Below are 22681 nucleotides of genomic sequence, written 5' to 3' on the forward strand. Positions count from 1 at the left end.
GTGCAGAAAAACAAGAAGGGCGGGGGCTTGCAAACAATGCTGTGCGCCACACTTAAAATAAACTGCACACCCACACAAACATGCACGCACACCTTCACAAATGACACTAACACCCTGCCTTTTCCTCAAAAATTACTACATTTATGTTTGCTGTCTGTCTCTGTACTTTTCTGTCACTTTTGCGCTCTTTTTCATACTTTTCCCTCGTTTCAAAAGTCACCGAACGCACTTTACCGTAATATATGCAACATATTGTTATGTGGGCCACTGAAGAGGAGGTACTGCTGGCCCACCACCACCAGAGGGCGCCCTGCTTGGAGTGCGGGCTCCAAGCACGAGAGGGCGCCGGACCCTGAAGAAGTGACAGCTGTCATTCATCCCCTGCACCAGCTGTCACTCGTTCATCATCAGCATCACCATCTTAAAAGCCGGATCGGAACTCCACCTCCTCGCCGAGAAATCGACTACCGTGAGGTAATTTTCTCTGCTGACTTTAACACAGTGTTTAGGATTCTGACCTTTTGTTGCAGCCGGTATCCTGTGGTGTTCACCCTTATCTGGAAGTGGCGTGGAGCGTGACGACGACAACCGCGCTACAGATAAGTGGTCACACTAGGAGCTGCACGAGTGTGTGATTCGGAGGTGGAGGTTCTCCTCCTAACTGTGCACAGACTGTAGACCACTGAGTGTAAGGATTTACACTCACTCATCTTTTTCTGCTTTCTGCCAGCAGTACCAGGGTCGACAGCCGAAGACAGAGGTCACCTGGGGATTCGGGACTTGGCGGCTCCGGTGTTCTTCAGACCGTTGGTGGTGGAGGCCGTGTGGGACGCGGTCTCTCTCTCGTCGGGGTCTTCTATCTTCGAGCCTGCCCACACGTCACCTGGTGTTCATTGACTTTGCAATTTCTGTACATTTAGTTGTGTATTGTCACAACAGTAAATTGTTACCTTTTGGCTTACTCATTGTCCGTTCATTTGCGCCCCCTGTTGTGGGTCCGTGCTACGACACCTTCCCAACACATATAGCATACTGTTGGAAAGCACGGGTTCTTGGCTTGCTGTCAGTGTTTAAATTTTTCAGCGTGAGGGCTTACATGAGAACTTACGGTAATGAGAATCAGTGGCGCACTAGTGTGAAACTTCCATGTTTTTCCTCTGCGTTATGACATCACAGGCTTACGTTTACTGTAATACACCATATATATCATTGTAAAGCCCTTTTTTTTTGTTGGCAAATTAGGTTGCCAGATACCTACAACTGCATTATTGATGAAGAGAATAGATTATACATCTTGGTTGCAAAAACTTTTTTTTTTTGTTAGCTCCACAAGTATTTTTTTTGTTGTCTTGTTCTCTCAGGTGTAGGCCTATAGAATAGATTCGTGATTTTGGGTGCAATTTTGTTATTTAAGCTATTTGTTTGTCTGCCTACACACTTAATAATGTAAATAAAGTGTTAAATTATTCAGCATTATGTCGTCATATGTTATGTATTATGCTGTACTTGTGCGTCTAATGGTATGAGTGGGTTAGGGGGTGGTGGTAGTGGGCAGGGGGGCGGAGGGGTGGTATTGTCCCTACCAAAGCTGAGACCAAACCTACGCCCTTGGCTGCGATGACCAATCAGGGACTGGATATGTAGTGATGTGGAGATGTCTGGAGTTGATGTGGACATGTCCTGTCTCTGGCAATCAGCCTGTGAGCAGGACTTATGTCCCTTTTGTCCTTTATTTATTTAACACAATTATGACAGAGTTGGAGAGGAGAGCGAAGAACTACAGCAGCAGCCAGTTTTTTTTTTGTCACGTGCGTGCACGAACGAATCGTCCTTGAAGATAATTTTATTAACTACACAGATGTATAATAAAACAAATGGTGACTGGTTTATAACACAATTATGACAGAGTTGGAGAGGAGAGCGAGGAACTGCAGCAGCAGCTAGTTTTTTTTTATTGTTCACATGTGTGCGTGCGAACGGGACAGGAGGTCCTCAAACTGGGTCCTGAAGAGGCAGAAGTACCACTGAAAGTGACCGTCATCCAGACGCGGCTCCTGCAGCAAATGATGAATTTGTGGCATCCATTGTGAACGCGGCTCAAGCACAGCGACACACCGGGCGATGGTGGCGCGTCCATCGCCATTCGCATCCAAATTCGAGGGATGTGAATTTGTGTCGCGTGGCGTCTGGTGTGAACGCGGCATAAGAGATACAGGACTGAGTGGGGCAGCAGCAGAAGGCAACGCCAGAACAATGATCCAGGAGCACGGCACAATGTGCCTGCAGAAGCAGGGCTGGGAGCTTGGAACATCAGACGGCAGTGGAGAGAGACCGGACAGCCTAGATAAGCGGCCGAGAACCAGGTGCCACAGCTGGAGAAGAATGCCTGGTCAAAACTAGTGTTGCGGACTGATCGGTTCCCCCCATCTGATCAGTCCACCGTGCACCTGCGTGCAACAGTGGTAATGTGCAGTGTTTACTTCCACCCTAGGTTCACTTCTTGATTTGCCACCGAAGTAATAAGATGATTGCGATCTTGTATCTTGTGCCAATCTGTAATAAATGTACCCTTTAAGATAATTTAGAAATTATAAGTAGAAAAACCCACTAAATACTGTAGTGAGTAGCATAATAGATACTACAAGTCTACTGTCTTTATTTTACTTTAATTCATTAATATTATAACTTGATGAAATTGCCATATTTCTATCTTAAAAATGATCAAGGATCTACACTCAACACAAATATAAATGCAACACTTTTGGTTTTGCTCCCATTTTGTATGAGATGAACTCAAAGATCTAAAACTTTTTCCACATACACAGTATCACCATCTCCCTCAAATATTGTTCACAAAGCAGTCTAAATCTGTGATAGTGAGCACTTGTCCTTTGCTGAGATAATCCATCCCACCTCACAGGTGTGTCATACCAAGATGCTGATTAGACACCATGATTAGTGCACAGCTGTGCCTTAGACTGTCCACAATAAAAGGCCACTCTGAAAGGTGCAGTTTTGTTTTATTGGGGGGGGAATACCAGTCAGTATCTGGTGTGACCACCATTTGCCTCATGCAGTGCAACACATCTCCTCTCCTCTGTCGTATACGCCGGTCCAGAGCATCCCAATAATGCTCAATGGGTGACATGTCTGGTGAGTATGCCGGCCATGCAAGAACTGGGACATTTTCAGCTTCCAAAAATTGTGTACAGATCCTTGCAACATGGGGCCGTGCACTATCCTGCTGCATGAGGTGATGTTCTTGGATGTATGGCACAACAATGGGCCTCAGGATCTTGTCACGGTATCTCAGTGCATTCAAAATGCCATCAATAAAGCCATCAATAAAATGCACCTGTGTTCTTCGTTCATAACAGACGCCTGCCCATACCATAACCCCACCGCCACCATGGGCCACTTGATCCACACGCTGTCTGCCATCTGCCCTGAACAGTGTGAACCGGGATTCATCCGTGAAGAGAACACCTCTCCAACGTGCCAAATGCCAGCGAATGTGAGCATTTGCCCACTCAAGTCGGTTACGACGACGAACTGGAGTCAGGTCGAGACCCCGATGAGGATGACGAGCATGCAGATGAGCTTCCCTGAGACGGTTTCTGACAGTTTGTGCAGAAATTCTTTGGTTATGCAAACCAATTGTTTCAGCAGCTGTCCGAGTGGCTGGTCTCAGACGATCTTGGAGATGAACATGCTGGACGTTGAGGTCCTGGGCTGGTGTGGTTACACGTGGTCTGCGGTTGTGAGGCTGGTTGGATGTACTGCCAAATTCTCTGAAACACCTCTGAAGACGGCTTATGGTAGAGAAATGAACATTCAATACACGAGCAACAGCTCTGGTTGACATTCCTGCTGTCAGCATGCCAATTGCACGCTCCCTCAAATCTTGCGACATCTGTGGCATTGTTCTGTGTGATAAAACTGCACCTTTCAGAGTGGCCTTTTATTGTGGGCAGTCTAAGGCACACCTGTGCACAAATCATGGTGTCTAATCAGCATCTTGATATGGCACACCTGTGAGGTGGGATGGATTATCTCAGCAAAGGAGAAGTGCTCACTATCACAGATTTAGACTGGTTTGTGAACAATATTTGAGGGAAATGGTGATATTGTGTATGTGGAAAAAGTTTTAGATCTTTGAGTTCATCTCATACAAAATGGGAGCAAAACCAAAAGTGTTGCGTTTATATTTTTGTTGAGTGTAGTTTACAATCTGCCAGAGTAAATCAAAAGTAAGTTATTACTCTGTACACATTAACCTCACATCTTTGCCTAGCATGGGGGGACTAATTATTTGGGAGTGATCAGAATGCAGTGCATAGACTAATCGTTCTGCTCCGAAATGATGCATGCGCACTGAAGGCAGGGGGACTGATCAGATGGGGGGACCGATCAGATGGCAACACTGGTAAAACTGGAACCACGGCCGCAACCAAGACTGCTGTAACGGAATCAGAGAGAAAACTCCAATGGGGGACACAAAGGTATGAACTGCGTGCCTCAGGGTGGCGCGTGTGCAAACTGGCGGGACATGAAAGAGGTTCGGGCACCAACTGCAAACAAAAGAAAGTGAGCAAGACAATGAGCTTTTAGCGGTGAAGCCTGCACCATATTGGTTCCAGTGAGCTAGAAGCAGCGGCTTCAGATTAAAGTGCGCAGCTGCATTCAATTAGCTGATTGAGTAAGGAGCTTATTCATGAGTCTTCTGCCAGAACAAACACTATGCTTCATATTCTAAAATAAACACTTTTTACCAACTTAAAATAATCTCAAACTATTTTGATTTGATTACATTTGATTGGATAGAACTTTATTGATTCGTTTGGAAGACTCCCTCTGGGAAATTGAGGTTCCAACAGCATTGTATAGCAGCACATAGGGTAAGAAGCACACAGAGTATCAAAAGTGAAAAAAGAAAAGCTGTTTTCAATTATAAATATAAATACCAATAAGCAACATAACTACCAGTCATACTAATGCAATAACATGCTTTTGGAGGGTGGTATGCATTTTCAGAGGCCCGACATCCATGCCCACTCGCCCAAAATGACAGATATTCGCCGGGTTAGACAAGGGCGAATATCTGTCATTGCGGGCAATGGCATGGACGGAGGGACTCAGAAAATGCATACTGCATGACAACAGCATGTTATTTGCATTATTATCACTTACTGAGATACACAACACATAACGCGTACATAAAAAGTTGGCTCACTTTAACTTTTGTTGTGTCGGCTGTCGGTAGTGCGTCCTCATCAAGCTGGCTGCTTTGGCTGCCGTTCATTGTCATACTATCCATTAGGGCCCGACCGATATATTGGCCGGCCGATATTATCGGTCGATATAAGACCTTTTCAAAGTACTCACCATCGGCCGAAATTTTGCCAATGAAACGCCGATAATTTCTCATAAACAGTTACTGAAAAAATGTTTGTCGGCAATGTAAAAAATACTTGTGCCGTTTGTCCAGTAGATGGAGCTCTGACTCCATTCAACTGAGAGCTGCTTACACCCCTGCTTAAATGTGTTCATCACCTCCCCCGTAGTTCGCCGTCACACTGCACTGATCGGCTTGACAAAAGCATACAAGTAAGTTTATAAGGCTGTTGTTTGTAATAACTTTGCAATTACATTCACCCCACATTTCTCCCATTTCAACTCAGTTTAACTTAGTTTATGTAGTAATGTGTCAAATATGCTTCATTGCGTCGGTCACACTTTTTATTAAGCCCACGTTGTGTAGACCTTATTTCTAGCATGAAAAACTTTTGTTTACTGCTAAGAGGTTGAAACATTCTGATTCACTCGTCGTCCGGAAGGGTTCTGGGAATTGCTGCCATTCGCCTTACGTTACGGCCCGTTATGATATAATTTTGGACCATTACGCTTATTTTGGACCGTGTAATCAACCGTTTCTGCAGCGCGACTCCAGTTTGAAGCGTGAATCACTGAAGCAATGCTTTGATTCAGTGACTCATGGCTCTTTAATTCGCTGCTCTTCAGAAATGGTAAGTCCGCTTCTGAATCCCTCTCAAAGCCATTAAAATATCATGAGTCATTTTTGTGTGTATTAAAGTCATTAACTGGGACTCTTGTCTTGTTGCAGTCAACAAACGAGAATCGTCCTCCGTTCCTTTGTCACAGATTCAAACGCTGCGCGGCTCTGTCCTCTGTGCTGAAACAGAGTCTGCTCGGAATTAATAACTTCAAAACGAATCGCCGCTTTAAATAAAATGACACCTCTTACAAATGTTGCAATACAAACTACAATCGACTAAAATGTTTTTTCCTTCCAAAATGAGACGTCTATGAGCTGTAGACCTCATCTCATAGGTATGGAAATACGAGGGTAGGCTGAAAAGTTCTAAGGCTCCCCATGAAGGAGTAATGCATTAACTGCATCATAGTGAGCCTTAGAACTTTTCAGCCTACCCTCGTACATTCATGCCAATAATAAAGTCTGAAAGGAAATTCTTTTGACAAAAACAGATTTTATTTCTGTTTATGTCCAGAGATCAAGGATCCACCATGTAGAGTTTATTATGTCCAGAGTTTAAGGATCCAGTAACCAATTTCATATTTATTTACTTTAAGACTCAATAAACTGTTGTCAAATTCAATGTAATCAGCTTATAAAGCGCCAAATTACAACAAAAGCCATCTCAAGGTGTCTCACACAGAACAGTTCAACATAAAAAAATTTAAATTAATAAAAAAAAATTCAAATACCTAATTAAAAACAGAAGTAAAAGAATAAAACAGAAAATAAAAACTACTCATAACAAAGAGAATAAAAATAGGTTTTTGATTTCCACCCAAAGGGACCAAGCATGAAGGGCGAATGTTTCAAGATTTGTTTAATAACTTTTGTAGAGTTTAGGTTTTTTGTAATGTTATTTATCTTTTCCTTAGATTAATGCAACTTTGCACCGATTTTTTTGTACTAGACAGTTCTTTGTTACTGTTCTTGAAAATTGCACAAACATACTACAGGGTCTTGTGAAAAGAATCTTATTTTACTGTTATATGATAGTTTCCTCACGTTATATCAGGGTCCATGTTTTCTTGTTAGAATGTTCTCTCAGCACTAAAACCAACCTCTGCTTGCACTAAGGTTGGTTGAAAGTTTTTTTGTTCTTGAAAGTTGCAGAATAGAAAAATAAAGGAGTCTTGTGAAAATAATGTTTCCTTAGTGTTTGTTTCTTTCCTCTCACAATTACTTGTCTGCAACTGAAAAAGTTTTTCTACCTGTAATATAACCTATATCTAAGTTGCAGCAACAAGAGGTACAAAATCAGATGTATTTCACAACTCTTTTTAAGGATATGTATTTGCTAATTTCACAAAGGTTTAACTCTTGATTGCATTTTTTGAACTTGAAAATTAATCTCTGTTATAAAGTTGATCAGTATGAGGACAAAGCTTCAGCTTTTAGCTCATACCTTTTTTGTAAAGGGTTCAAAAAAGAATATTTTATTCATTAAAAAAAAATATCGGCTGATTTATCGGCTATCGGCAAATCAGCCGATTTATCGATTATCTACATTTTTTTTCATCCAAATATCGTTATCGGCCTCGGCCTCAAAAAATCCATATCGGTCGGGCTCTACTATCAATGAGAAAATCATCTGGAATATCCATATTGGGACCAACACTTTTTATCTTTTCCTCTGTAGACTGTTTTTTTTTTTTTTTTCCTCTGCAGACAGTTCTTGGGCTGCGCGCTATGATGTCATTTGTTTACGCACAGCGGGTGGATATAGCCAGGTAGCGTCAACGTAAATCTACGACACCGGCCTAGCAACGCCTCTGTAAAGTGATAATAATGATCAATACTGGTTTATTGGCTACTACTGTTCTTCTCATTCTCATTCCCATCCTCTGTCTTTCTGTTACTCCTCTTCCCCCTGAGTGAGGAGTTGTACAGTCTGATGGCGTGAGGGATAAAGGAGTTTTCAGTCAGCTGGTGCTGCACTTGGGAGGGAACAATATGTGGCTGAAAAGACTCCTCTGGTTGCTGACGACGGTGTGCAGAGGGTGACTTGCATTGTTCATAATGTCCAGCAGTTTGTCCAGTGTTCTCTTCTCTCCCACCATCACCAGAGAGTCCAGCTTTATGCCAGAGCCAGCCCGCCTGATCACTTTGTCCAGCCTGGATGTGTCCTCCTTAGATGTGCTGCTCCCCCAGCACTCCATGGCGTAAAAGACTATGCTGGCTACTATGGACTGGTAGAACATCCACAGGAGTTTCCTGCAGATGTTAAACGGCTACAACCTCCTCAGAAAGTACAGTCTGCTCTGTCCCTTCCTGCATAGGTGGTTGGTGTGGGTTGTCCAGTCCAGTTTGCTGTCCAGCCACAGCCTAAGGCACTTATAGTAATCCACAGCCTCCACCTCAGCTCCCTGGATCAGAACTGGTCACAGCCTTGGTCTAGATTTCCCAATGTCAGTGATCAGTACCTTTGTTTGAGGTGTTGAGCTGTAGATGGTTTGTGTGGCGCCAAGCAGCAAAGTTCCTCACTAGGCTCCTGTACTCCTCGTTTCTGTCCTCCCTGATGTATACAACAATGGCTGTGTCATCTATGACCTTCTGGACGTGACACAGCTCATAGTTGTAACAGAAGTCAGAGGTGTAACGGGTGAAGGGAAAAGGGGCCAGCACTCTGCCCTGGGGTGTTCCGGTGCTGCTGATTAGTGTCAGACGTGGTGTCCCTCAGCCTGACATACTGTGCCCTGTCATGAGGTAGCTGGAGATCCAAGTGACCAGTCAGTTTGTCCTGGAGCACAAGGGAATGGATGGTGTTGAAGAAACTCGAGAAATCCAGAAAGAGAATCCTCACTGTGCCGTTTCCCTTATCCAGATGCGAGTGGACTCAGTGCAGCAGGTACAGGATGGCATCCTCCACACCAACACCTGCACTATATGCAAACTGCAGACAGTCCTGGGCGTGTTGCACCTGGGAAGAGCCGCTGCAACATCTTCATCACATGTGAAGTGAGTGCCACTGGTCGGAAGTCATTCAGCTCACTGGGCCAGTTCTTATTAGGAACTGGAATGATGCATGAGGTCTTCCAGAAGGTGGACACTCTCCCTAGCTGCAGGCTAAGTTTGAAGATACGTAGCGGTCGTAGCGTCTTAGCGGTTCAGTCAGGCAGGTCTTGTCTAGGCCTGCAACTTCCCTGGGATGAAGCTTCCTCAGCTGTCCTCTGACCTGTTCCACAGTGATGTATGGAGGAGGTTGTGTTGAGATGGGGAAGGAGGGGGGGGGGGCTGCTGTGATGTCTGGTGGTGTGCTGAGGGAAGAAGACATGTCTGCAGTGAGGGAGAGGGTGGGGGGTATGGACTGGACATGGGCATCTTTTATTCAGAAGACTGACATTTAAAACCCTCATTAGATTTTAAACTAAAATCTGATCTATATATCAGCACCACCTCTCCAACAGATCTGGCATGTCGAGCAGCATGAATGTTTGCAAATTCAGGGGGTTATACCTTATTTAATGGAAACAAAACACCAGGCCTCAAACAACTTTCAGCTTGTGAATATGGTGGCACTGGAGGATAATGGGTTTGCAGTAGTGTCACATTTATATATTTTCAAGTATTTTGTAGTTAATTTGTTCCCTACACATTTCTTGCAGTCGTGTTGACTATTTGCAACAAAACATCAACAAGAGCGTTGCATCCCTCTGAAAGGCATTTTACCATTTTTGACTTTTCAGTGTCTGTTAAATTTCTTTTTTTGGCCTGTTTTGTCTGAGGTAAAGAAGCTGCCTAATAATTATGTATACCTTGATACAGGGTGTTAATCATTTTAGGTCGCACCGTGCTTATTATACAACTCCTGGCAAAAATTATGGAATCACCGGCCTCGGAGGATGTTCATTCAGTTGTTTAATTTTGTAGAAAAAAAGCAGATCACAGACATGACACAAAACTAAAGTCATTTCAAATGGCAACTTTCTGGCTTTAAGAAACACTAAGAAATCAGGCAGTCAGTAACGGTTACTTTTTTAGACCAAGCAGAGGGAAAAAAATATGGACTCACTCAATTCTGAGGAAAAAATTATGGAATCACCCTGTAAATTTTCATCCCCAAAACTAACACCTGCATCAAATCAGATCTGCTTGTTAGTCTGCATCTAAAAAGGAGTGATCACACATTTGAGAGCTGTTGCACCAAGTGGACTGACATGAATCATGGCTCCAACACGAGAGATGTCAATTGAAACAAAGGAGAGGATTATCAAACTCTTAAAAGAGGGTAAATCATCACGCAATGTTGCAAAAGATGTTGGTTGTTCACAGTCAGCTGTGTCTAAACTCTGGACCAAATACAAACATAGGAAGGTTGTTAAAGGCAAACATACTGGTAGACCAAGGAAGACATCAAAGCGTCAAGACAGAAAACTTAAAGCAATATGTCTCAAAAATCAAAAATGCACAACAAAACAAATGAGGAACGAATGGGAGGAAACTGGAGTCAATGTCTCTGACCGAACTGTAAGAAACCACCTAAAGGAAAAGGGATTTACACACAGAAAAGCTAAACGAAAGCCATCATTAACACCTAAACAGAAAAAAACAAGGTTACAATGGGCTAAGGAAAAGCAATCGTGGACTGTGGATGATAATGATAATAATGATAATGATAATGATGATAATGCATCTTGCCATAGAGCAAAAACTGTGAAAACATTCCTTGCAAAAAGACTCAGAGGGTCAGTGTCATGGCCTGCAAATAGTCTGGATAATCCAATTGAAAATCTTTGGTGGAAATTGAAGAAAATGGTCCATGACAAGGCTCCAACCTGCAAAGCTGATCTGGCAACAGCAATCAGAGAAAGTTGGAGCCAGATTGATGAAGAGTACTGTTTGTCACTCATTAAGTCCATGCCTCAGAGACTGCAAGCTGTTATAAAAGCCAGAGGTGGTGCAACAAAATACTAGTGATGTGTTGGAGTGTTCTTTTGGTTTTCATGATTCCATAATGTTTTCCTTAGAATTGAGTGATTCCATATTTTTTTTCCCTCTGCTTGGTCTAAAAAAGTAACTGTTACTGACTGCCACAATTTTTTTTTCCTGATTTCTTATAGTGTTTCTTAAAGCCAGAAAGTTGCCATTTGAAATGACTTTAGTTTTGTGTCATGTCTGTGATCTGCTTTTTTCTACAAAATTAAACAACTGAATGAACATCCTCCGAGGCCGGTGATTCCATAATTTTTGCCAGGGGTTGTATAAATACATATTACTTGAGAATGCTTAAATCTAATAAGCAATTAGGATTATATAATTTGGAGTTGGAAAATACACGTATACATAGAAAATGAAGTCCGATTACCCACTTTAAAAATTATGCATGCAGTGCATTTCTTGACTTGCAAAAGAAAGAACATCTTTTATTACTTGCAGTTTTACTTTTTTTTTTTTTACTCATTAACTTTTTGAATTGTATTTCTTTTGAAACATTCAAATAGTTTCTTTTTTTCTTGTATGGCCAATTATTAAACACACACACACATTTTGCGTATTTTTTGCTGGAAAAGCCAGCAGCCCTTTTATTCCAGAGGTGGTGTTATTACCAAACCAAATAATCACTTTACCTGGATTATCATGTTTTCATAGTCGGCAGAACCCCAAATTACAGTTGAAAATCAAATTATTATTTTTAAAATATAATAAGTCCCTTTGGCTGCTCCCTTGTGTACACTCGGGTCACCACAGCAAATCCAAGGTGGATCTGCATGCTGAATTGGCACAGGTTTTATGCCGAATGCCTTTCCTGATGCAACTCCACATTACATGGAGAACTGTGGCAGGGAAGAGTTTGAACTGGGAACCTTCCACATTGAAACCAAGTGCACTAACCGCTTGGCCACCACCCTTTCCAATGGCATACATGCTGTTTGATAAAACGGACAATGTCCTGCAGGGAAAATTAATGCTTTTTAGCCAAGGTGTGTATAAACATGTCTGTATAAATATCAGGCAAATTGCATTTTATTTTGAAACACGCCTGTGGCATGATCACATTCTTTTTCTTCACGATAGCAAAGAATGAACACTACGCCTGACCATACTTCATTGTAAGACCAACTCACCCACCCCACAGGTCCACGGATTCAAAGAATTAGTCCAGTGCCTGTTGGAAGTTTGTATTCCTATAGAAAATTGGGAGCTTAAGTAGGTGTTTCATGGATGGTTTTATGAGGCTGTGTTTGAGCATGATTTTTAAAAGTGCTTTGAAGGCTTAATCTGGTTAGATTTCTTTTTTTGAGGTGAAGTAAAGGGAATGTTTGGTGGAATATTGTTGTTGTTCATTCAGCCGCTCCCGGTTTTTGTGCGGGGTCGCCACAGCTGATACAGCCAGATCCGCATTGGTAATTGGCACAAGTTTTACTCTGGATGCCCTTCCTGACGCAACTCCAGTTTTACCTGGAGAAACACACACACAGCCGCTGGTGTTCCAAAGAGGTCTCCCATCCAAGTACTAACCAGATCCTGCTCTGCTTAGCTTCTGAGATCTGACGGGATCAGGCTTACACAGAGCAGACCAGCTGCGTTTGGTGGAATATTGTAATAAGTATGAATTTGTTTAGGTGCTCTGTAGACGTTTTTAGACATAAGGTGAAATGGGTGGGGGGGAGTGTGCTTTTTAAATACTTGAAAGACGCTGGACTCATCAATATGTTTTAGTACTGCTATAACAGAGTGATGATGAAGGTGGCAGCATTGCAACAATAAGGATGCCGGCTGCTGTTATCCACCATAGAAGAGAGGTGCGCTTAATTTGTTGCATTTCGGCATTTACAAAATGCCACAAAAAAAAAAAAAAATTAAATAATTAAAATTTAAGTACTTAATTTACTCATATTTGTAGTCAGTCTGGGTAAATTGTGGGATCCATTTATTGTTCACCTAAGGCTAAGATAACATTAGCCGATTAAACTGGTGCACTAAACACCACAGAAGAGAGGGTGCGCTTGATTTTAGTCACAGGCACATTTGGAGAAGCAATGCATTTTCTGAGCAGGCCAACCATGTAATGAAAATAAAGGTTTTGAAAAATTTTCCCCAAAATTTTGATAATAAAGGATGCACATCATCGTGCCATGCGCAAGCCATGTCTGAAAGCTGAGGCTGATCTGACAGATATACGTGAGCCACATACTAGCACTCATAGAGACGTTTCTTGCTTTATAGGTAGACATGGACACTTAGTATCATGATGACACCAGTGTTGATTGGTAGAGGTGGGCGATACCGGGAATTTTGGTATTGATCCGATACCAAGTAAATACAGGCCCAGTATTGCCAATATCGATACTGATACTTTTTACATTTAAGCTTCATAGATCCAAAGGATCCAAAAGACCTAGGATAGAATTTTGCCAAACATTGTACGTGACAACAAAATACTTTATTATCACAATCAACATTTTTGTTTAAAAAATATCACTCAACACAACTTCAAACAAAATCTCCTGAGGTAGAGGGCTGACAAACCACAATACAAGAGTGCGCTGCTCTGTGTTGTGTGACACAGCGCATCGCTGCTCTTACAGACTGAGAGTAGACTTTGATGAATCTACGTGCGCAGCAGTCAGTGCGTGCGGGAGAGAAAAAAAGCTTGAGTATCGATCTTTTTACACGAGGATTGTTCAGTATCAATACCAGCGTTGGTATTGATATTATCGATATTAGGATCGATCCGCCCACCTCTATTGATTGGAACTATTAACAAGGATAGAAAATGGAGCCCTTACATCCTAAAGGATTCATTAAGCATTTTCACTCACCATCAGGTTTCATTCTTTTCTTATCAGGGTAAGAATGAATTATTCTTGCATTTATCATGGAATGTTTGCTGTGTTTTTTTCCCCTCTGTCATGTCTCTTCAATTATGATGAGGTGTTGAAGAAAAAAGTGTCATGTCATTGTGCGTACAAATGCAACTCTCCTGACAGTGCCGGCTGATTGTCCCTCTCACTGATGTACTGGTTGTTTCTAACTTTCTCTGTCCTTGTCTGGTCTTTTCTACAGTTTGGTCGAACAGAAGTGATCGATAATACCCTGAACCCTGACTTTGTGAGGAAGTTTGTCCTTGATTTCTTCTTTGAAGAGAAGCAGAACCTTCGCTTTGATGTGTAAGTGGGAACATTTCCTCCTCCACTGCATTTCTGTCATTTCTCTTTATTATGTCAGCAAATGAATTCAATCAGGTCTTTCCTTATACTGATCTGCAGACTTATACCTGTCAGGTTCACCAGCCTGCACTCAGAACTCCTTCTCAAAGTGCATATTTGAATGGATGAGTCTGGCAGAATGTGTGTGTGTGTGTGTGTGTGTGTGTGTGTGTGTGTGTGTGTGTGTGTGTGTGTGTGTGTGTGTGTGTATACGCGCGTGCGTGTGTGCAGAACCTGTTAAAGAAAATAGCATGTTTTTCAAGATATTTAAAAAACATGCATTTGCGCTAATTTTACCATTTATGGATAAATTATTTTATCTGTTATTATCTATTATTTTATCTTTATACAGTTAGTCATTTTTAGAAGACAATCATCCTTGAAAAATTCCAATCCAGGTTTAGATCACAACACAGCACTGAGTCGGCGCTTTTAAAAGTTCATAATGACATCACTTTGTCGGTGGATGCAGGGAATCCTGCTGTGCTGATTCTGCTGGACCTCACAGCAGCCTTTGATACTGTGGATCACACAGTACTTGTTTCCCGGTTAGAACATTTTATTGGCATTCAGGGTACTGCACTTAAGTGGTTTAGATCGTATTTGGCTGAAAGGAGCTTTCTGTTATGATTGGGGACCTCGCCTCATCAACTTCTCCTCTGTGTTGTGGAGTGCCGCAGGGTTCTGCTCTTGGGCCTATTCTATTTTCTTTGTGCATTCTGCCATTGGGGTTAGTTATAGCCCAGCACAACCTGTCCTTTCATTGCTATAAAGCTGATCTGCAAATCTATCTGCCTGTGAGGTCTAATGGGAGTGATGTATTGTCATCATTATTTAATTGTATTCACGATGTAAAGCAGTGGCTGTCCCAAAATTTCCTTTACGTGAATGATGGTAAAACTGAGATCATGGTGTGTGAGCGCTGTGGCATACCAGATGCGGTAACACCTAATTTTGGGGCTCTGGCTAATGATGTAAAACCAGCTGTCAAGAATTTGATAGCTGTTTGAGTTTTGATCAACAGAAAACTCTGTTGTCAAAGCAAGTTTTTTCCAGCTTTGTCTTTTGGCTAAAATAAAGCACTTCCTCAGTAGGCGTGATCTTGAGACAGCCATTCATGCTTTCATCAGCTCCAGACTTGATTATTGTAATGCACTTTATTCTGGCATTAATCAGTCTTCTGTTGTACGTCTCCAGTTGGTGCAGAATGCTGCTGCTTGTCATTTAACAAACACTTTTAGACGTGAGCATATTACGCCCATCCTGTACTCACTCCACTGGCTTCCAGTTAGTTTTAGAATTGATTTTAAGATTTTAATGTTTGTTTTTAAACCTATTTATGGCCTTGCACCTCCCTACTTGTCTGAGATTTTAACTTTGCGCACTTACAGTACCTGGTGTCTGGCCGGCTTTACTTAAATGTTCTGAGGTCAAGATATAAACACTGGGGTGATCATGCTTTTGCTGTAGCTGGCCCCAGACTGTGGAACAAGCTACCTCTTGAATTATGTACTATTCCTGACCTAGCACTTTTGAAATCTAAGATAAAGACTTATTTATTTAAACTGGCTTTTAACACCTAGTTTTTAATGTGCTGTTTTAAAATTTTATTGTGTAATTGTTTTATTTTTGTGAATTTGTGTTTTTAATGTTAAGCGCTTTAGACACCAGTCGATGCTGTAAAGCGCTCTATAAATAAATGTTGATTGATTGATTGTTTAAAAATAACCCCAATGGCAATGGCATTCAACTGGCTTATACCCCCATCACACATAGTCAGAATCACACAGAATGGTGTCAGAATGACAAACTGGTGCACATCCGAAAAGTGTCGGATTTCAGTTCCAACCTTCTGACAGCCATCTCTGAGAGTCCACACAGTTGCTCAAAATTGGCTGGTGGTCCCAGTGTGATGCACATGTTCAAAACCCTCCGGGTGTCGTCGAGAGGGGACATCTATCCGACGGCAGTCCATGTGCAATCTGAGGACCATCTGACCGCAATTTCCATATTCTGATGGTGGCAAAATAGGATCTGAAATGATTTGAGTGCATACGAGGGAACCTCCAGGTGAATCTGTCATGGCAAAAACCTGCTGGTATAACTTGCACGAGCCACGTATAATATGTCCACGTCCCTCCCAGAGTGCAAAGGAACTTTTGAAATGTATGTGGCACGCTTCATCGTAATAACAATTATGAATTATTATCATGTACAGTGAATGTGAACAGTGGCTATCAAACCAAAAGCACCGTCCGTTGCTGTGCGCACGCTGCCGCAAATCTGAACAGGCTGTTATTATACACAACAGAACCTTACAGTACAGATATTTGTCCATTTCTTCCCATGGGTGACGTAAATAATGTGAATATTGTCTCCATCATAACTGTATATACCATGGGCAGCTGCGCCTCTCCGCGGTGTGCAGTAACGTGTCATTGCACACGTCAGGCTCAGAGCTGTACGGATCTCACGCTGTAAAAACTGATCACCTTCTAACTCTGTAGGAGATATGACATGGAACTGTTGTGCCAGGCCTTTACACCATTAATAAACATGAATCTCACCTCTAACAGCGGGCCAGGAGTGTTTCACAGCGCAAATGTGGACATGAAGCCGGGACAGCAGCCTGTGGTTAAAATCCTCTCACCCAAAAGAAAAAAAATAATTCCATACGATAATCCAACCATCATGGTGTCCATAGTTGCGTTGTGCTCCTGATGTGAGCAAAAAAGAAAAAAGAAATTAAAGTTCACTGGAAAGGCTCCTTCTGATGCAGGGGACGGCATGGCACACTGGCACACGTGGCTGAGTGATAATTGCAGCCCCACGTGTGTGCACCACGCACACACACATTCTGCGCACTTGTGCGCATGTGTAAAATGTGGGGTGACATGGGGGGGGGTGCCTGTGGGGGTTATGGCTGGGGCTAGTGGAAGGGAAAGGGGTAGGGTTAAAAATAGTAAAATAATAATAAAAAAAACACGTTATGAAAATGTGACTCATTAGGTGACGGGAGCACGAAAAAACGTGAGACTGGGCTTGAAACAGAGACAGCTGATACCAACAACCACAAAAACAAGAAGCTTTGGTTGCCAGAAGAAGAAAAACAAAAAAAAGTTTCATGTCCACAAGAAAAAGTGACTGGCACACACACAAATGTGCATGAGTGCATGCACTTAGAGATAGTGTGCAGTTCTATACTGTCCTTTCTGGCCATATGACTGGTAGAGGATAAAAATCACAACAGAGCAGCAGGTTTTCCTACTTTTTCCACTCAGAAAACTACAGTCATGGAACTCAATTAAACTTTGTAGAGGACTTATAACCAATAAATATCTGTAGCTCCAACTCAATTAAATTTGACTGCATTGATGTACTTTGAGTTGCAGCTGCACTGGATGGAGATCCTGGCCTGAACTGAATTCAAATTGAGTTTATCCAGTGCGTACATTTTTTTTGAGTGCTTCTGTGTCCCACTTGCTCATTCACTCCTGTGTGAGCAATGATACTTTTCGCCCAAAGTAGGCATTTTTGTCACCACTTCAAGGCTCAAGCACACTTGGCAATATAAAATTAGGCAATCAGTGCCAGTCAGTTTGAGGCAAAAAGTGGCAATATTCTCCAAGAGTCAGATGGCCATGTCAGACTTATTATTATTAATAAATTGCCACAAGTTGCCCATATTTCAGAGCAGGTAGCTCAGTGGATAAGAAGCGACCTGCTCTGAAATGTGGGGAACTCAGTGGATAAGGAGCTGGCCTTCCTGGAATTGGATCCTGCTTGTACTGCCTGTCTGTGTCCTTGGATAAGACACTTAATATTTATTATCTCAGTCCATCCAGCTGTAAATAGGCACCAGCCTTGGCTGAAAAGTAACTCGTGATAGAGTTTTTAAAATTCTTTTTACTTTTTTACAACCCCAAATCCAATGAAGTTGGGACGTTTTGTAAAATGTAAATAAAAACAGAATACAATGATTTGAAAATCCTCTTCAACTTATATTCAAGTTGAATACACCACAAAGACAAGATATTTAATGTTCAAACTGATAAACTTTATTGTTTTTGTGCAAATATTTGCTCATTTTGAAATGGATGCTTGCAACACATTTCAAGAAAGTTGGGACAGTGGTATATTTACCAATGTGTTACATTACCTTTCCTTTTAACAACACTCAATAAGTGTTTGGGAACTGAGGACACTCATGATTGGGTATAAAAGGAGCATCCCCAAAAGGCTCAGCTGTTCAAAGCAAAGATGGGGCAAGGATCACAACTTTGTGAACAACTGTGTGGAAAAAATAGTCCAACAGTTTAAGAACAATGTTTCTCAAGATTCAATTGCAAGGAATTTAGGGATTCCATCATCTACAGTCCATAATATAATCAGAGAATTCAGAGAATCTGGAGAACTATCTACACGTAAGCGGCAAGGCCGAAAACCAACATTGAATGCCCATGACCTTTGATCCCTCAGGTGGCACTGCATTAAAAACCAACATCATTGAGTAAAGGATCTTACCGCGTGGGCTCAGGAACACTTCAGAAAACCATTGACAGTTATAACACAGTTCGTCGCTACAACCCCTGGCAAAAATTATGGAATCACCGGCCTCGGAGGATGTTCATTCAGTTGTTTAATTTTGTAGAAAAAAAAAAGCAGATCACAGACATGACACAAAACTAAAGTCATTTCAAATGGCAACTTTCTGGCTTTAAGAAACACTATAAAAAATCAGGAAAAAAAAATTGTGGCAGTCAGTAATGGTTGCTTTTTTAGACCAAGCAGAGATAAAAAAAATATGGAATCATGATAAACAAAAGAACGCTCCAACACATCACTAGTATTTTGTTGCACCACCTCTGGCTTTTATAACAGCTTGCAGTCTCTGAGGCATGGACTTAATGAGTGACAAACAGTACTCTTCATCAATCTGGCTCCAACGTTCTCTGATTGCTGTTGCCAGATCAGCTTTGCAGGTTGGAGCCTTGTCATGGACCATTTTCTTCAACTTCCACCAAAGATTTTCAATTGGATTAAGATCTGGACTATTTGCAGGCCATGACATTGACCCTATGTGTCTTTTTGCAAGGAATGTTTTCACAGTTTTTGCTCTATGGCAAGATGCATTATCATTTTAAAAAATGATTTCATCATCCCCAAACATCCTTTCAATTGATGGGATAAGAAAAGTGTCCAAAATATCAATGTAAACTTGTGCATTTATTGATGATGTAATGACAGCCATCTCTCTAGTGCCTTTACCTGACATGCAGCCCCATATCATCAATGACTGTGGAAATATACATGTTCTTTTCAGGCAGTCATCTTTATAAATCTCATTGGGACGGCACCAAACAAAAGTTCCAGCATCATCACCTTGCCCAATGCATATTCGAGATTCATCACTGAATATGACTTTCATCCAGTCATCCACAGTCCACAATTGCTTTTCCTTAGCCCATTGTAACCTTGTTTTTTTCTGTTTAGGTGTTAATGATGGTTTTCATTTAGCTTTTCTGTATGTAAATCCCATTTCCTTTAGGCGGTTTCTTACAGTTCGGTCACAGACGTTGACTCCAGTTTCATCCCATTCATTCCTCATTTGTTTTGTTGTGCATTTTCGATTTTTGAGACATATTGCTTTATGTTTTCTGTCTTGACGCTTTGATGTCTTCCTTGGTCTACCAGTATGTTTGCCTTTAACAACCTTCCCATATTGTTTGTATTTGGTCCAGAGTTTAGACACAGCTGACTGTGAACAACCAACATCTTTTGCAACATTGCGTGATGATTTACCCTCTTTTAAGAGTTTGATAATCCTCTCCTTTGTTTCAATTGACATCTCTCATGTTGGAGCCATGATTCATGTCAGTCCACTTGGTGCAACAGCTCTCCAAGGTGTGATCACTCCTTTTTAGATGCAGACTAATGAGCAGATCTGATTTGATGCAGGTGTTAGTTTTGGGGATGAAAATTTACAGGGTGATTCCATAATTTATTCCTCAGAATTGAGTGAGTCAGTAGTGCATGTCCATCCCTGATTACCACAGTGAGTTTGATGAAAACCTCAACCAATGCATGAACCATATGCATCAACCAGTCTGACCAACATATGAAACCCATATCCCAGGGGGAAAAAAAAATTGTTCAAGGTCAATATTAGATCTGAAAGCAAAATTATTGAAGCAACAGAAGCCTGAATAATTACAACCCCCACACACACACCTACCCAATTGTGTTGGGATGAAAACTTCAATTTATTTGAACCAAACAAGCTTACTGTCTCATCAGTCTTTCATAAAAATTCACAAATAGTTTGAATTTTGCTGCTGACAAATGACTGTTTATGACACGTAACCACGTTGGTGAACAGAATAATAGTTTTACCAGAGTGACTGCTAAGTTATTCTGTTGCAAATGTGTGAAAAGGAATCACTGACTCTCATAGTCAGGGTTGGAGGAGGCTGTGTTTTAGTCCCCGTGTGTGTGTTTGTTTGTGAACAGCCTGGAGCCCACAATGTTTCATATATCATTGTGAAATTTTTTTAATGACGATTCATATCCTGATAGACAAGAACTAATTCAATTTTCAAGGTCATAGGTTGAATCTTGGAAAACTGTAAAAATCCCTTCTTTTAACATTTCACAACTGACAGATTTTGTGGCCATTTAAATTTGGCATTGAAAACCCTATTTAATGTATTTTTACATTATATCTTAATCAAATGTGCCCCAATCACTCTCATATTTGAAAGAGAGGTGCAGACTGGTCCTCACTATCGCCTGACAGTTTGATCCTGATCTGATCCTGATTGTGGATTTTGTGGACATTTGAATTAATATTGAAAAGTCCATTTTGTGTACATTTTGCATTATATCTCAATTAAAAGTGCCTCAATCACTCTCATTTAAGACCATTAGGTGCAAACTGGCACTCTCAACAAATAGACTAAGTTCGATCTGCATATGACCCATATGGTGAATTTAGCGGATATTTAATTCTTATTAACATTGAAAAACCCTTTTGATCTATATTTTGTATTATATTTTAGCCTATGAAAAGCCACTTCTAACAGGACTTTGACCTTGAAATTTTTCCCAAGGTAAAAATTTGTGGAATTAGAAATTAGTGTTGGCAGAGGTTTGCACTGAACATGTGCGGTGCTCTAGTTTTAAAACAGTATTTATCCATTCTTTCACTCTTTCTCAGGCATGCCCCACTTCTAACTCTATTGTCATGAGCTCATTATTTATCCCAAAGGTGGTGTGCTTGATTCAAAGCTAAAACAAAAAAAAAAAAGTATGAAGGCATTTTCTGAAATATTGACATTACAAGTGAAAGAAACTTTCAGAGTTGGCAGTGGAGCCACTGAAGTGCTTCAGACTGTAGCAATCTAAACCAAACTCCCATAGTTGAAAGAAAACAGACCAGTGTGATGTTTATTTACTGATGTGCAGAGCGTCTCTCCAGGTACCAATCTATTCCAAGCTCTGTGTCTTATTGTGGAGAAACGAGGAGCCCACAGGCAGATCGACCAGAACTTCAATACTTTTTCTCCTCCTCCATTATTTCCTCAGCAGGGATCGATCCCCCTACAGGGGAGCAAAGGAGCATGTCAGCATGTGATCAGGTAGAAACATGAGCGAGAGCACTTGTCATCTCTTTAATTGATCAGAACTGCTTTCAACCTTCACTCTGTGCTCAGTAGTTCACACGGTGTAATAACTGTCACTATTGTAAAAGTTATTACAGCAGTGTGAGTGAATGCACAGCTACCCCAATCATTATTTTAATAAATGATAGTAATGTCACTGATGCCTCTTTGCATGACTAAAAGAATTTGTGAATAGATTCTATGTAAAATAATTATTACAAGGGAAGGTGTGAATACACAGCAAACTCAACCACTATTGTAATAATTGTTAGTGTTAACCCCCAAAACGTGAATCTGCTTCAAATCGTGAATTATTCACAAATTGAATTGTAAAATGTGAATACTGAAAAAAAATCTCACAAAATGTGAATACGCATTTTGCAAAATGTGAATGTCTTCACAGCTACGGATATTTTGTGTCACTATAAATAAATTTTTGGTCATTAATGAAGTGAACCACAAGACGAAGATAGAAAATGCGTACATTTTCCAAATTATATTTAACTAATCAACCGCCGCAGCCGCCGCGACGCTCCGCCACAGGAAAAACACCTCTGTTGAAAGCCTTAAGGACAAGTTGGAACATGTCCTGCCTGTTAAACAATTTCTCATATACTCACTCCACTGAAAGCCATCAAAAGCCGCCTGGATTTTACAAATGGTTATCAACACGGAGGTGTTTTTCCTGTGCCGCCGCACTGCGTCGGCTGCGTCCCGACGCGCGGACCCGTCCGCACGTCTTTCATTAAAAAAATCTCCTTTAACAGTGGAATATCCGGATAAAATGCTGAAACCGACTTCTTCTGAAACTTCTC

The 22681-nt window shown here is 41.3% G+C and overlaps 1 protein-coding gene across 1 annotated transcript in view; it reads left to right on the forward strand.

Moving 5' to 3' along the window:
- The window catches only part of LOC117507463 (copine-9-like), an 863862-nt gene that overhangs the window by 344582 nt on the left and 496599 nt on the right, over positions 1-22681 (forward strand). Inside the window, exon 4 of the mRNA XM_034167340.1 lies at positions 14063-14166. Coding sequence (XP_034023231.1) covers positions 14063-14166 — 104 coding nt within the window. The remainder of the gene's footprint in view (positions 1-14062; positions 14167-22681) is intronic.

Source organism: Thalassophryne amazonica, chromosome 3, assembly GCF_902500255.1.
Source record: "Thalassophryne amazonica chromosome 3, fThaAma1.1, whole genome shotgun sequence".
Lineage (NCBI taxonomy): Eukaryota > Metazoa > Chordata > Actinopteri > Batrachoidiformes > Batrachoididae > Thalassophryne > Thalassophryne amazonica.